General features: G+C 42.3%; 1 protein-coding gene across 12 annotated transcripts in view; it reads left to right on the top strand.

Moving 5' to 3' along the window:
• Positions 1 to 16,594, top strand: part of ASCC1 (activating signal cointegrator 1 complex subunit 1) — a 149,242-nt gene extending 132,648 nt beyond the window's left edge. For 3 of the 12 annotated variants that reach the window (XM_049854822.1, XM_049854827.1, XM_049854824.1), the window contains exon 11: positions 9,742 to 11,589. In XM_049854822.1, the coding sequence (XP_049710779.1) occupies positions 9,742 to 9,858 (117 nt within the window). In that variant the 3' untranslated portion in view covers positions 9,859 to 11,589. The other 9 variants (XR_007513401.1, XM_049854823.1, XM_049854820.1 and 6 more) reach the window with 9 other exon arrangements.
• Positions 16,595 to 16,751: the final 157 nt, after the last annotated feature.

Below are 16,751 nucleotides of genomic sequence, written 5' to 3' on the forward strand. Positions count from 1 at the left end.
AGTTAGTTCCAGATCACAGCAACTGTCATACTGTTATCAGGTGCCATTGACTTAGTTCCAGATCACAGCAACTGTTATACTATTGTGAGGAGCTGTTGACTTAGTTCCAGATCACAGCAACTGGTATACTGTTGTCAGGTGCTGTTGACTTTGTTCCAGATCACAGCGACTGGTATACTGTTGTCAGGTGCCAATGAGTTAGTTCCAGATCACAGCAACTGTTATACTGTTGTGTGGTGCCGTTGACTTAGTTCCAGATCACAACGACTGTCATACTGTTGTCAGGTGCCACTGAGGTAGTTCCAGATCACAGCGACTGTCATACTGTTGTCAGGTGCCGTTGGCTTAGTTCCAGATCAGAGCGACTGTCATACTGTTGTCAGGTGCCATTGAGTTAGTTCCAGATCACAGCGACTGTCATACTGTTGTCAGGTGCCGTTGAGGTAGTTCCAGATCACAGCGACTGTCATACTGTTGTCAGGAGCCTTTGAGTTAGTTCCAGATCACAGCGACTGTCACGGATTGGGAAACCCTGGTGGGGTAGTGGTTAAGAGCTATGACTGTTGACCAAAAGGTCTGCTGTTCAAATTCACCAGGCGCTCCTTGGAAACTCTGTAGGGCAGTTCTTCTCTGTCTTTATAGGGTCGTTATGAGTCGCAATCCACTTGACGGCAGTGGTTTTGGTTTTTGGTCATGGATTAAATAATGTCCCCCCCAAAATGTGTGTGTTAACTTGGTTAGGCCATGATTCCCAGTATTCTGTGGTTGTCCTCCATTTTGTGATTGTAATTTTATGTTGAGAGGATTAGGGTGGGATTGTAACACCACCCTTACTCAGATCCAGTGTAAAGGGAATTTTCCTGGGGTGTGGCCTGCACCATGTTTTATCTTTCAAGAGATGCAAGGGAAGCAAGCAGAGAGTTGGGAACCACATACCACCAAGAAAGCAGCACCAGGAGCAGAGTGCATCCTTGACCAGGGGAAAACTGAGGACAAGGACCTTCCTCCAGAGCTGACAGAGAGAGAATGCCTACTCCTGGAGCTGACACCCTGAATTTGGACATGTAACCTACTAGACTGTGAGAGGATAAATTTCTCTTTGTTAAAGTCATCCACTGCTGATATTTCTGTTATAGCAGTACTAGATAACTAAGACAGTGACCCTATGTACAACATAATGAAATGCTGCCCAGTCCCGCACCATCCTCACAATCAATGCTATGCTTGAGCCCGTTGTTGCAGCCACTGTGTTGGTCCATCTGGTTAAGGGTCTTGCTCTCTTTTACTGGCCCTCTGCTTAACCAAGCATGATATCCTTCTCCAGGGACAGATCCCTCGTGATAACATGTCCGAAGTACGTGAGATAACGTGTCGCCATCCTCGCTTCTAAGGAGTATTCTGGCTGCATTTCTTCCTAGACAGATTTGTTCATTCTTCTGGCAGTCATGGTATATTCAGTTTTCTTCACCAACACCATAATTCTCAAGGCATCAGTTCTTCTTCAGTCTTCCTTATTCATTGTCCAGCTTTCACGTGCATATGAGGCAATTGAAAATACCATGGCTTCGGTCAGGTGCACCTAAGTCCTCAAAGTGGCATCTTTGCTTTTTAACACTTGGAAGAGGTCTTTTTCAGCACATTTGCCCAATACAAAAGACTTGAAGTTGTCAAGGATTTCATTTTACTTGGATCTACAATCAATGCCCGTGGAAACAGCAGTCAAGAAATCAGGGTATACTACTGGCCTGTATCTTACATTTACATCAGGATATGAGTGGCCCTAGCCTGTCTCTCTTTCTTATCTTTTAAATGGGGATAATAATGCTCAGCCCTTGTAGACATCATGGCCATTTTTTGAGTGGTTAATGAGCTGGGCTTTTTGAAACACTTAGATCCTTAGATGAAAGGTGTTATTTAACCACAGCACAGTTTTATATTGGGAGTGCCTCCCCAAAGAGCTCGAAGTACTTGTCAGACTGTCTTCAGTTCATCTCGTACCATCCCTGGTAGGGAGGTAGGTGGTTAAGTATTATTATTAAGTACAAAATAGTGTTATTACTGTTACTTTTATCTGTAAATGGGGATAATTGTGAGACATGAAATTTGGAAAAACAGATTATGGAAGAAAAGCACTGGGAAAACATCAAAGTAGCATTCATGTGCTGTTCCTGTTTACTTTGGGTTTCATTAAAAAAAAAGAAAAAGCCCAGTTGCATACAGGAAGACAATAGAAACCATCCTTTCTTTGGAAGAAATGTGACCCAGAACATCCTTCTAAATGCTTGCATTAATCAAACAACCAGTACTTATTTTCACTTGCACCAGATTACGTTCTAAGGAGGAATCCCTGGGTGACATAAACAGTTAAGCACTCAACTACTAACTGAAAGGTTGTTGGTTTGAACCCACCCAGAGGCACCTCAGAAGAAAGGCCTGGCAACCTGCTTCTGAAAGGTCACAGCCTTGAAGACTTTTTGGAGTACAGTTCTACTCTGCAACACGTGGGGTTGCTGTGAGTCGGCATTGACTTAACAGCGACTGGTTTGGTTTTGAGTTTTCTGTTCTAAGGGTGAGTTAAGTGTGTGGCTGCTAACCAAAAGTTCAGTGGTTCAATCCCACCAGCAGCTCCATGGGAGAAAAGACCTGGGGATCTGCTCCTGTAAAGATTACAGCCGAGGAATCCGTATGGGGCTGTTCTACTCTGTCCTGTAGGGTTGCTATGAGTCAGAACCAACTCAGTGGCACACAACAACAACAAGGATTAGTTTAACTCATTTTTTTTTTTTTTTATACCAAGAGTGACTCTAAATTGTATATCTTAAATCTTCATTTTGGACTTCAAAACTCAATTTCTTCTTATTAGAAATCGTATTGGACAGCAAGTAGTTCACTGAGGCTACCCAGCACAAGTAGTTAGATTGCCTTGAAGAGAGTGACCCTGCATTGCTTAAGATTGAAGAAAGAATGAGCCTCATTTGGGGAGCAGATGGGCAGGGATCCCCACACATTTGCCATTATGTTGTTGGCCCTTCATTCAGTTTTGTGGCTTGAGGCCACAGGTAGGAGAAGGTTTCTCTCCACTCCCCTGCCCTTCTCTGTCTGAGATTTTCTGTCTCATCTTTGCAGCCTAGTCACATTTGGAGTTATTTCTGGTCTTTGGTGGTTATGCTTGGAGGAAGGAGTAAAAGATCTGAAATGAAGGCAAAGAAAAATGAGCACAGTTAGCCCTTAAATCCTGCAATTTGTTTTCTTTTGGTGTATACTACTACGTAACCAGAAATCAGTAATTCCCTCTGTGTTCTCCCTAGGAAACAAGCATGTCCAAGCTGAAAATGGTAGGCTTCACAAGCCCTGCAAGCAGGAGACAGCAGGATGGTTGGATAAGATCTGGGGATCCTCTGCCAGGGAGGCCTTGGCTTTGACCAAACGTCTTTCATCCTGAGGGTCCACATTTCTGTTGTTACTTGGTGATAGGAAAAGTTTGTTATTTCTCTCTAAAGGTATCAGGAGTGCTCCGTAAAAGGTAGCAACTGTGTACATAAGTTTTCAAATGTCTTGCTTAGGTTTTAAAATTTTTTCTTAAATCACTCAAGTCAGTACTTTTGATTTACTGGTGGTAACACAAATTTTGGCAGTCTTAAATTCTATTTTTATTTCTTTATCAAATATTTGTAAAGTTTGGTGTAGCTGCTTATTGCTATGTTCCTTTACAGCAGGTTTTAAAAAATGCCAGCTTCCGTAACAGTCAGGCTCCCTGTGTTTGTGTGTGTGTCAAAGACAAAATGTTTCCAGATAGAAAATGGTTTTGGTTTCAAAACCCCCAAGGGAATTGTTACAAAACAACAATAAGGAGAAAAAACTCAACATGATTTAAATACCTCGACATGATTCTTTGTTAATTTAAAAATTTTCCTGTTAGGGCTATTATTTTTTAAACAATAGACCACTTTGTTCTTCATGAACTACTTTAGGCTAGAAAGAGCAACCAAGTGTCTTTTTTTAAACTTGTAGCTAAGCTTTTTCCTCTTTTCCCATTCAGGTACCTAATTACATGGAGCGCTTTAGTTGATTTGTGCTTTTTTACCATCCAGAATCCAATTAAAATTCTTCCAGCTGAGCTAGAGCCATCCGATTCTTAAACTGTGTCCAGGATAAGAGGTGGCAGTGGAGACAGAAATAAAAAGTGAAAGAATATGTTCATTTGAGTCTTTGGGAGTTGTCTGCATCAGGATTCCTCACTGGGGCTTAAATAGGGCCATGTTTTAAGGGGTACACCGACACTAAGAGCCGACAGAGGGTAGAGGCTAAAGAACTCAGGATGGGGAGGGTTAGACTGCCTGGCTTTGAACCTCAGTTTCCCACCCTTTACTTGCTGTGTGTCCTTTGGCAACTTATGTAAGCCTTCCAAACCTCAGGCTCCTCAACTCTAAAATGGGGATTAATAGTATCTGCTTCTTGGGGTTGTGTGGATGCAGTGAGGTAACCACATAGATCCTGCAGCATAGCTCTTGGCACGTAAGCTTGCTCAGTAAGTGTTGGCTGTTACTGGCTTTACTAGCATTGTCGGTGCTTCTGTATTTATTGTTCACCTTGGTCTTTTAATATATGGCAGTACTGGCATTGGGTAAACTTTGTTTTAAAAAATCTCATGGTTTGATAGATTTGAATTTATAATTAAAATTTTAAATATACATGGTGTCTTAGTTATCTAGTGCTGCTACAACAGAAGTACCACCAGCGATGGCTTTAACAAACAGATGTTTACTCCTTCACAGCCCAGTAGGCTAGAAGTCCGAATTCAGGGTGCCAGCTCCAGGGGAAGGAGCTGGGGGAAGGTCCTTGTCATCAGTCTTCACCAGTCGAGGGGCTTCTTAGCGCAGGGACCCCAGGTCCAAAGGATGCACTCTTCTCCTGGCTCTTTTGTCTTGGTGGTATGAGATCCCCATGTCTCTCTGCTGGCTTCTCTCTTTTATATCTCAGAAGAGATTGGCTCAAGACACAATCCAATCTTGTAGATTGAGTCCTGCCTCATTAACATAACTGCCATTAATCCCACCTCATCAACATCATAGAGACAGGATTTACAACATATAGAAGAATCACATCAGATGACAAAATGGTGGACAGTCACACAATACTGGGAATCATGGCGTAGCCAAGTTGACAGTTGTTTTTGGGGGGATGCAGTTCAATCCATGGCAGATAGTAAAAAAAACCACTGTAAGCAAAGTCAAAAGACAAATGGCAAACTAGGAGAAAAATATATTTGCAGTTCTTAACACAAAGGGCTCATTTCCCTAACAGATAAAAAAAAAAACTACAATGCAATAGAAAAATGGCTGGTTGTAAAGCCTTTATTGTGATATACTTCCACTTAACTGTGCTACAGATTTCTTGTCTTTAATACAGACCTTCAGAACCTTCCAGAAAACCCTAGGTTAGCGAAGTGCTTGGGACACATACAGCTAAGGATATAGCCATAAAAAAAAAAAAAAAAAGCCATGAGTGTGTGTAAATAGACCTGAATTTTTTTTGTTTTTTCCCATGAAATAGCTCCTTCAGAAACTTTCTTTTATTATCAGTGATATCCTTATATACCCGCGTTTACCCTGTCTTCCATGATTTTTCTCATCTGCTTTCCCTGTTCCCTTCCCCTCATCCAGAAAGTCACCGAGTCCTGTGTGGGCTTCATTTATAGCATCTCACATGTGCCTCCATCTCCACAGGCCCACTGCTGCTGTCTGGGGACACTCAGTATCTCCCTCATGACTGCACTGCTGCAGTGATCTCCTTTCCTTCCCTTTCTCTTGTCCCTTTTCCAGTCAGCACAGTACGCCACACCGAGATTAATCTCCCTTAAACATGGTTTTTATCAGGCCATCAACCTACCCAAAAACCTTCAGTGGTTCCCCTCTGTCTAGGATGAAGTCTAACTTCTGAACCTGGTCCTCAGGGCCCCTCTTAACCTGATTTGCTCTCCATTTGTCTCTAGCCTTAGCCTTTCTCACTGCTTCTTTCTGGGAGCCCTCCATACATCTCAGCCACGCCCATTTCTCCTCCATGCTGCCCACCCTCTGCCTCTTCCCTGAGTCCTGTACTTGGCACCAGGTCCAGCTCAGTTCCTATCTCCTCCCCTGGCTTTCCTAGGTGCCCCAGTGTCCACTGTTTCCTTAGCTCTCACTGCACTTATTTAGTGCCTGCACTTCCCTCCTCACACTTGACCTTTGCTCCCCTTATTGTTTTAGGTAAACTCTTAGTTGAAGTGGACCATGCATATAGGAAAATGCACAAATTACAGAGTACTTAGTGACTTTTCGCAGTGTGAACACACCCGTGCCATCAGCATTCTTGTCTTCTGATACGCACTGATGGTTACCCCCTAAGCAGGTACATAAGCTTGCGGAAGTCAGGAACCACATGACCTGCCTCTTTGCACAGCGGATGCATAACATCAAGTGCTCGGGACGTTCCAGATCAGGAACTAGAGCTAAGGAAGGGATCTAGGCTTTGGCAAGTAAGAAACACACAGAAATTTGGAGTGCGTGAAACTTCCATTACTAACTACAGATTCTTGAGAACTAACTAGACTTGAGATACACCCCTTTTCTCTTGAAGAGAGGTAATCTAATATTGGTAAGTCTTATTCAGGGATTCCTAGATGGTGACCTATAAATTAGACCTGTAAATCCAGTCTCAACAAGTACATGACATAGTTTTATCTTTTCAGACATAAGGTATACAGACATCTACAACATTAGTTTTAGTCATCACTTACGTCCAACAAATATTGATCATATCCAATCTACTAGATACTGTTACAGGTGCTGGGGATTCCACTGTGAATAATATGAAAGCTTCTCCGTCTAAGTAGCTTATGGTCTAATGAGTCACTAGAAATAATTGATAGAACTAAAAGAAAGGCTAAAGACCAAAGCTATAATACTCCTAAATAATAGCCATGAAAAATTATTTCTAAATCATGTGTAGTGTAAATACACAGGGAGAACAAGAACTTGGAGACAGGAAAGGCTAAAATGAAGATTGGCACTGCACTAGGGACTCGTGGACAAGAAATCCATTTAAATATGACATTATCAAAAGGTACAAGAGAAGATGGCAACCTATTAGGTAAAAGAAATACAAGGATAAGGAGAACCCAAACCAAACCAACCCTGTTGCCATCGAGTCGATTCCAACTCATAGTGACCCTATAGTACAGAGTAGAACTGCCCCACGGTGTTTCCAAGGAGTGGCTAGTGGATTCGGACTGCTGACGTTTTGGTTAGCAGTCAAGCTCTTTAATCGCTGTGCCACCAGGGCTCCTAAGGAGAACAGAGAGATCTTAAAAAACACAATAATAGGAAACACCTGATGTTTCAGTATCACTTCGACTTGTTTGTCATATTTGATCTTTCCCCATTACCATCATCTGCATTTGTTATGCAGAACCCTTATGGGATAGGGATAAAAATATTAAAAATAGTAGGTGGTAAGTGCAACAGTTAAGCGCTCAGCTGCTAACCGAAAGGTTGCATTTCTAACCCACCCAGTGGCTCTGTGGGAGATAGACCTGGAGATCTGCTCCCATAAAGATTACCAAAAAAAAACCAAACCCGTTGCCGTCGAGTGAGTTCCGACTCATAGCAACCCTATAGGACAGAGTAGAACTGCCCCATAGAGTTTCCAAGGAGCGTCTGGTGGATTTGAACTGTGGACCTTTTGGTTAGCAGCCATAGCACTTAACCACTATGCCACCAGGGTTTCCCCCATAAAGATTACAGCCTAGAAAACCCAATGGAGCAGTTCTGCTCTGTCACATGGAGTCACTAGGAGTCTAAAATTGACTCGATGGCACCTAACAGCAACGATGGTGCGTGGTATAACCTGTTCAAGGTCAGCTGCCACGTTCTGGGAGGAAGTTTAGATTCTGACTTCAGTATTCTTTCCACAGCCTTGGTGGGGCATGAGAATTTCTGTTCAGTCTTCTCTCTTACTTTTTGTAATCACTGCATTTAAATTACATCCCAGCTGACTCCATTATTGCCACATTTAAATCTAAACCAAGAGAATCTTGCCATCTGAAGGTGATCCCCATAAGCAAAGGTAAGTCACATGTAGGCCATTCCTGCTTGCCGCTGTGGCATCTCCATCACATGGAAATACAGGCACGAAGAGATGGTGGAGGAGTCATAGGCTGCCAATCCTTCCAAAGTAACTTGTTGAAAGTATTATGAGTTCCCTTTTAGTTTTGTTTTGTCTGTTATTTTATTGCCCCTTTGGTTATGTCTTTTATGTGCCGAGGAGGTTTCAGTTTGCCAAGCTGTAAATCTGTCAGTCTCATGGACGTGGCTTTCACTCCACATTAATGTTCAGCAAAGGGATTAGCAGATAACCGTTTCGGGCTGAATTTCTTTACACAAAGGGGTGGATATGGTCTAAGTGGGCTGCCAAACCCAGCAAGAGATGTTGTGTAAATCAGCGGAGGCAGGAGCTGATCACCTTTCTGAAAGACCAGACAACGCAGCACACAGCCTCTAAGTAGATCTTTGGGGTCAAGTTGATGTCATGTTGAAGAATCGATATTTACTGGGCTTTATAAAGTTAGCCTTTACTGAACCCCAGGCGTTTTGGTAGGCCATTAATTGCAGGAAAAGGAGAGGCGACAGTGGCCAAAGTATGTGTATGTACAGCCTGTATAAAAATAAATGAAGAGACAGTCACGCACTGGAGTAGAAAGACCCCACCCCTAGGTTCTACTCAAGCATTGTTGGGTACATGTATTGAAAGGCTTTCTTGGGATCTTACTGACATTTCCAAAAAGAGCAACTTTTGTATCCTCACAGAAGAAGGTAAGCCCTTTTCTCTTTAATACGTTTTTTTATTGTCTCTTTAACACGTCTTATCCTAGCAATGTGGCTTAATTTTCCTGGGATGAATTCTGATGTCATTTTGGGTTCTGCCTTATAAATGTGCTAATCCCCACAAGGGCAGGTCCCTTCTAGAGTAAGGCTCATCCCTCCCTTGACAACTTGAAAGCTTTTCTGAAGTGAAGCATTGCAGTGAAGAGCACCTACTTTAGGACACTGGCTTGAATCCAAGGCTAATTAAAGGTTTTTGATAAACATTATCATTTGCATTTTTTCTGCTGCCCAGTAGAAGTGTCCCTCTGGTTGTTCTGTGTGTTTAAGTGTTATGTATGCCTCACTGAGTTGTTAGAATCATCTGTGGGTCAGCAGCCTTATCTTCTATTTACTTTTATATCTGATCAGTGCTCCTAAGAAATGCTGTTGACTAGGTAGAGGTATGTGTTATACCTGACTTTTATCCTGACTGTAATAAAGCTGGTACCCTGATCGGGGGTATTCATGGTCAGTAACTGAAAGTCATAGAAGCAGCTTTGCCAGGCCCTATGATTTGGGGTGTAGCCCCAGGATGTTTGTTACAAGTTCTTGGTCATATGCATTCAGTAGATTAATTTTAAAATTGACTTTCCAGACCTTTCTGTAGTGCATCTTATTAGGGAAGACTTTAAAATTAATCAGAGGAAGGCCTGGCTGTTCTTTCCCCACCCCTAATCCTACTCTCCAGGATCATTATTCAGAATAAATGCTGAAAAGAACAAGCATGAGAGGTTTGTTGGGGTCGTTGTGGTTTGGTGTTTCTATTAGAGAATCTAATGATTAGTATTTCAGACGTGATTTTCTTTAGATATTCATTATGGTTTTTATTTCTCCTTTTTAGCTGTTTGAGAACTTCTACTTTGGTGCCCTAAAGCTCAACTCCATTCACGTCTCTCAGAGGTTCACAGCAGACAGCTTTGGAAACTACGCCTCCTGCGGACAGATTGACTTCTCTTGACGTGGATCATGGAAAGCACTAGAAGTTGAATATCCTCATGAGGTGCTGAGGAAAATGTCTTCGTTTTAATTGCTAAAGAGGGGTGTGGAAATTTGGATGGTGGCCTTCCTGGGTGGTTTCCCCATGAACTCACATGGTCTCTGATGGTTGTCCACAGTCATTAAATCATCAGTTAAGATGGTTGTGGGCACCAGGAGAACTTATACTCATGACCCTTGTTCATCGTAACAGGGTCTACCTTTCTTTCTTAAGAGAAAATACCTGGCTATCTGCTCTGATAAAGATTTCAGCCTAGGGAAACCCTTTGGGGCAGTTCTACTCCATCCTTAGGGTCGGAATTGACTTGACAGCACACAGCAACAACAACAATCTTTCTTTCTGAAGCCGTTCTCTGGAAATTTACTTCTGAAGCCCACTGCGGGTCAGAATCACTTGATTTCTTATGTACCTATGATTTTGCCCAAGGCATTAAGCTATTTTGTATCACTACTATAATAGAGAATTAAAGACATGGTTTTACTAATCTCTCAACCTAGATGGACTATCTACATTTTCTAGAAGGTTTGCATTTTTCATTTCCCTTTATACCCTAACTTTTCATCTCTACCCAGATAGTAAGAATTTTATCTTTAGCAAAACAACTGTTCAAGCTTTTACCTTTTACTTGCTTGATCTGACCTTTTTTTTCTAAAGTTGATACCCTCTGAGTTGTTAGATCCCTGTTCCTTCACCTTCCTCCACCCTCGCCTTCCCATGCTGCTGACAGAATCGCATGTTGTAGCTCTTTTCTGTTTACTTCTCAGAGCAGCAGCGGTAGAACAGCCATGATATCAGCAGAACTATGCAACGTTGTCTGGAAGAGTGTCAGTCACAGAGGTACTCCTTCCCTGCTGCAGACCAGAGGAGGGACGGAGTGCTCCCAGCTCCAGCTTTGCCCCCCCCGCCCCGCCCCCGCGCCCCGCTACGTACTCCTCCCGGGGACCTCCGGCCTCTCCGTTGCCTCTGTTTTTCCCTCCTCACATTCTTCCTCCCTCCATGTCCCCTTTCCCTCATTCCTGGTTGTTACTGGATTCTTACCTATTAGATAAATTGGATTTGAACCCTATGTGTCAAGGTCGTTCTATTGTGAGGGCTGTGTGTAACACTCAGAGATTTGTTTATCAGTGTGGGTGCACAGATCATTTGTGAATAAATGAAATTCCAAAGTAACTGTGTTTTTCTTTTATTATTATCACATGGTCCTAATTTGACCCCCTTTGTCCGTGCCTGTTGGGATACAATGTTGCCACCACTTATTCACCAGTTTCGCTATCCTGGTTCGTTCAGGATTTTCACATAGCTGCCAGTAAGATTAGTTTTTCCCGGAGGCCTTGGCTTGCTTTCTTCTGGTGGTATTCATTTCGTAAATTGAGATTTTTACCTCAGCTCACGCTGCTAGATGGCAGGTGGGATTGAGTGCTCCAGGGATACTACTGACTAGTAAGCTGAGAGTGGAATTCAGTCCCCTCACCTCATCTTGGTGCTGCCTCTCTCAGTAGTTTCTTCCTGACAACTGCCATTGGGCAGTCTTGGTCAGGTGCCTTCTTTTGGGTGTCAGAGCTTTAAGACTCATGTTTTTAGGAAATTTAAGAAGTTTTTTCTTTGGAAAATGTAACTTATATGTATCAGATACTAAATTCTTAAGGGGACATTACTTGGGATTTTTAAAATTCATATTTTAAATTGTCTTTTCAGAAGTCTGTAGACAAATCGTTGGGACAATGTAGTTCTAAAGAAAATTTAGTTTTAACTACAGCTGTAGGAGGGGGAGTAACAGGTAATTTTGGTATAGAATTTCTATGAAAAAGCAACAGTGATGGAGAGTAGTTTTTTTTTATTGTACTTAGTTGAAGGTTTACAGAACAAATTAGTTTCTCATTAAACAATTAACACACATATTGTTTTGTGACATTGGTTGCCAGCCCCATGACATGTCAATACTCTCCCCTCCTCAACCTTGGGTTCCCCATTCCCAACTTTCCTGTCCCTTCTGCCTTCTGGTGCTTTGCCCCTGGACTTTTGTGCCCATTTAGTCTCTTTTTGTTTTATGGGCCCGTCTAATCTTTGGCTGAAGGGTGAACCTCAGGAGTGACTTCATTACTGAGCTAAAAGGGTGTCTGGGGACCATATTCTCAGGGTTTCTCAGAGCAAATCATTTTTGACGGAACTAAAACAATTAAGTTCCAAGGGCTCTTCTTATGAAATTATAATGGGGTAAATGTTGGAGGGTTTTATACCGTATTTATAATAGAATCTTCTTTGAATGTTACCACTTCCCATACCTTGTACATTGAGACAGAGTGAAACTGCCCCTACCATAGCTCTAGCTGGCTTTTCAGGCACTGACTTCACCCTCAGACTTCACCCTAGAAGAGAGGGAGGGAACAGTCTCCCACTACTGTTGAACTTATGCAAGACCTGTGTTGTTGCACAAGGAACTTTGTTATGGAAAGTAATTTTGACCGTTTTTGAGGGGGCCACAATGAGTTACTCCCAAATGAACTCCATGCCCATGGTAGAGACATTACCAATGTTACTTACAATGACTAATTTTTTAAGTGAGCTCCAGAGTTTACCAAACTAGACTTTGACTAGAATTCAGTGTCATAATGGCACACAGGGTGGTTCCCGTTTACTTTTGCACTGTGCGATTTTTCCTGGAGCCAAAGGGGACCTGATGGTACCAGAAATGTATCGAGTCAGTGGAACACCTTTCAGGTTTCACCTTGATACCAGCAGGGAGCATGGCTGTGAAAGCCCAGGTGAGTCAAGTGGCTGCTGTTGTAGTTGTTTTCTAATATTTTTTTTTTTTAATTGTGCTTTAGATGAAGGTTTACAGAGCAAGTTAGTTTCTTATTAAACAATTAATACACATATTGTTTTGTGACATTGCCAACCCCGAAACATGTCAACGGTCTTTCCTTCTTGACCTTGGGTTCCTCATGTCCGTTCATCCAGCTTTCATGTCCCCTCCTGCCTTCTTGTCCTTGCCCCTGGGCTGGTGTGCCCCTTTAGTCTCCTCTGCATGGCTCAGCTACCTGCACCGTTGTTTGTTTTATGGGCCTGTCTAATCTTTGGCTGAAGGGTGAATCTCAGAAGTGACTTCAGTATTGAGTTAAAAGGGTGTCTAGGGGCCATACTCTCGGGGTTTCTTCAGTCTGTCAGACCAGTAAGTCTGGACTTTTTTTTTTTGTGAGCTTGAATTTTTCAATAACTTTTTTATTTTTGAAAATGTTCATTTAAACAAAGAGAAGTTCACTTTGTGAAAAATCATCAAGCCATGCATTTATACTTTGTATACAGCTATAAATTTATACTTTATACTTTTTATGTATGTTATACTTAAATCTTCATTTAAAAAATAAATTTCATCACCAAGAAGCAACTGTTCTCTGTGCATTTATGCATATATCATATCATTAAGAAATTTTTCACAAATAATAGTTAATATTATTATAGTTGAGTGTTCACATTTGTCATTTATTTGAGTATTAACTCATTTATTCTGTATAACAGCCCACTGAGGTTGGTGTTATTATACTTGTTTTACAGGTGATAAAACTGAGGCTTAGTAGGGTTAAGACATTTGCCCAAGGTCATATATCTGGTAACAGTGCTTTTCTTAACCACTGTCCCAGTGTTTCTCAAAGCGTGGCCTGCAGACCCCTGAAAGTGTCTAGGAAACTTTTGGGGGGGCGGGGGGGGGGGTCTGTGAGGTAAAACTATTTTCGTAAAAATACTAAGGTGTTATTTGCCTTTTTCGCTCTCATTGCCTCAGGAGTCAGAGGGTTTTCCAGAAGTTACGACGTAGTGACATCATCATTCTGATGGTTAATGGAATGTGTGCTTGTATATTTTGTGTTTTCTTGAATTTTCTAAGTTGGTAGGTTTATGGTATAAATATGTGTGTTTAGAGATTAACTCAAGCTGTTGTCAGTATACAGATGTACTCTTCACTATTTTTGATTCTACCAGCTATAATGCAGATAGGAGAATCCAGCTGTCTTCTATTGAGCCAGACTTTAAAAAGATTGCAAAAATGTGAAACAGTGCCACTCTTGTCACTAGTTTTTTTTTTTTTTAATATAATTTTTCATGAAATATATCGTTAATATGTAATGGGTTCATTTTTGTTTTAAAATAATATTTTAAACATCTTAGTTTTGGGGTTTTTTTTAGTATAAAGGGCTCCCAAGACCAGAAAGTTTGAGAACTGCTGCACTATGTTATACTTCCAAATGGATACATGGTATGTGGTCCTCTGTAACAGGCTTTCTCACCCAGCCATACACAGTGGATCACATTTGTTGTCAACAGACACAGAGTTACATCATTATTTTTAATGTTGACCAGTATTCCATTGCATATATATATTTTTTTTTTTACTAAAGGGTCGTTACGACTCAGAGTCAACTCGACAGCAGTGAGTTTGAGTTTGTTTTCTTTTTAATGGTCATTGAGTTGGTTTCCAGGTTTGGCTATTTATAACAACTCTGGAGTGAACATCTTTATGCATTTATCTCTCTGTGCTTGTGGGGTCATCCAGCAATGGAGTTAAGTGGTTTTAAAGATGTGGTTAAACTTAGATTTTCTTATTAGGAAACAAAAGCTCTCTTTTCCTCTGTTTTGCATTGCTAAATATTAAATACAAACGAAAAATGCATAGAACATATATACCATTTAACAGATACACCCAGCAGCTCCTTCATGTCTGATCCACTATAACTCTCAAAATTTAGGAAAACCTCTTCTTCTTTATAAACCAAAAGCATTGGGCATTTTCTGCAACTGTTCTCTCTATCACTGGGAAATTTGAAGTCTGCCTCCTATTTGCTTCACTTCTAGCTTAGCTACCAGTTCTGGGCTGCTGCTGTTGACTTGCTTTCAGCACAGGCCTGATAACTGAAGACAGCTCCGTTAGAAGAGCTGCCCGGTAGTGTGGGAAGCATTTTGACCTTCAAAGGTTTGGAAACAAGTATTGTCTTATTGATGGGCCATCTGGTCAGCACCTTTCCAAACTCTTGATTGGGCAAGTTTGGTAACTATAGAAGACCAGGGGCTTCCGTTTATGAGATAGTACTGGAACGGGAGAGCTATGGATCTATCTCCTCACTGCTTTGAAGATAGATAATTACCTTTGCTAAAAGACTAGGAATGAGATGGTGGGAAAAAGATGGCAAACTTTGGTAAATCTTCAAAACTGTGGGACACCATAGCCTTCTCTTCCTCACCTAAGGGGGGAAGAACTAACATTTTTAAATGCCCACTGTCCTCAGGCACTGTGCTGAGTAGGTAGTTTTGCAGCCATCTCGTGAGATAAGTGGTATTGCCATTACTTTATAGATAGAAATAAGTACCTTTTCAAGAACCCAGCTAGTAAGTGGAATTCCATCACCAGTTTATATGCCAGCAAAGCTGTGCTCTTCTGCTGTTTAGTACCACCTCCCAACCCAGTAAGACTGCTTTATTTACTGTGAGATGAAGACATCAGTGGCCAGGCCTCATTGCAGCACCCCTACTAAATTCAACTGGAGAGGAAAAAAGAAAACAAGGAAAAGGAGCTATTGTTTTCTATTTTCCCAAGGGGATGCCAGCCCAAGACACCGAGGCTTTCAAAATTCCCAGGCAGGCCGGACTCAGAGTGACTATGAACCTTGTAACCGGTGTTTTTCCTACTGAGTAAGATCATGTTTTTCATCGCCTTCAATTTTTTTTTTTTTAAAGAACACTTCATCCAAGCCTGTTTATAAAAACACAATCTAGGGCTTGGGTCCCAAAAGTTCAGTGTCTTGTCCTGTCAGATTCTCTGTTTCCCCTTCAATTTATTTGTAATGTAAACCTCACCCCCACTTCTGTTCTGATTCTGGGACTGCGCCCAGCCTCCAGCCTTCCCAGCTGGCATGTCAACACTTTCTACAGGCAATCACCAGGGTCACAGTTTTCACAAAAACCTGAACACCCCCAAACAGCCCTCCCTTCCCTCAGTGTCTTACTAAGATCAACTTGAAGGCAAAACCATGAGTAAATGTACCTTTTCCAGATTTGCAGCCTCAAGGCAGATGAAATGGTCAGACATTTTGCCTTTTAGGGTTGCCTGAGGAACAAAAGGGGTGACAGCCCTAACCAGCTGCTTGGGGAGGAGGACATCTGTCTGTTTTAGCAGCCATTCAGTTCTCAGGCCTTCCCTTGAAAAGAGCATGTGGGGCTGGGGAGCAAGCGTCTGAGGCAGCCAGTTGTTCTATGGCTTTTGTCTTAAGGAAGCCACCCATTACCGTGGAGCCATAACTCGCAGGAAGCCAGCTGTCAGGGCTGTGGTGAGGCCCCCTCTGGGAAGGAGGGAAGGGGAGAAAAAGACACCTGAGCCTGGTTGATTTTGTAACTGAGAGTTGTGTGTTCTCCCAATTCCCATCTTCCCTGGGGACACGTTGGGTCCCTTTATCGTGCTCTCCACCCTTGAAGAGGCAGTAGGGACATCTCGGGATTCTGATTCCTTGGCTTGCGACTCCTTGAGGGTTGAGCTGGGCTCAGTTGCAGCTGGCTGGCGTTTGGCGCTCTGATCTAGTGCTTCGCTTTGAATTCTAACCCCCCCCCCCCTTTTTTTTTTAACCAGGTATGATGATGTCAAACGTGATGCTGATGCTACAGTTACAGACACAGCCCCTGCTGGCGCAGCCTCTCTGATTCTCTCTCCCTCTCCGCGTCCAGCACTGGGCTTTTTCAGACAAGTGCATCTCCTAACCAGGTCACATTTCAGCTGCGACCCACCATCCATCTCTCACCGGAGTCAGACCGCAGGAGGAGGGCAGAGGAAGCTGAGCCAACCGCGGAGTGGGAGGAAGGACATTAAAATACTG

Source organism: Elephas maximus, chromosome 16 (assembly GCF_024166365.1).
Source record: "Elephas maximus indicus isolate mEleMax1 chromosome 16, mEleMax1 primary haplotype, whole genome shotgun sequence".
NCBI classification, from domain to species: Eukaryota; Metazoa; Chordata; class Mammalia; order Proboscidea; family Elephantidae; genus Elephas; species Elephas maximus.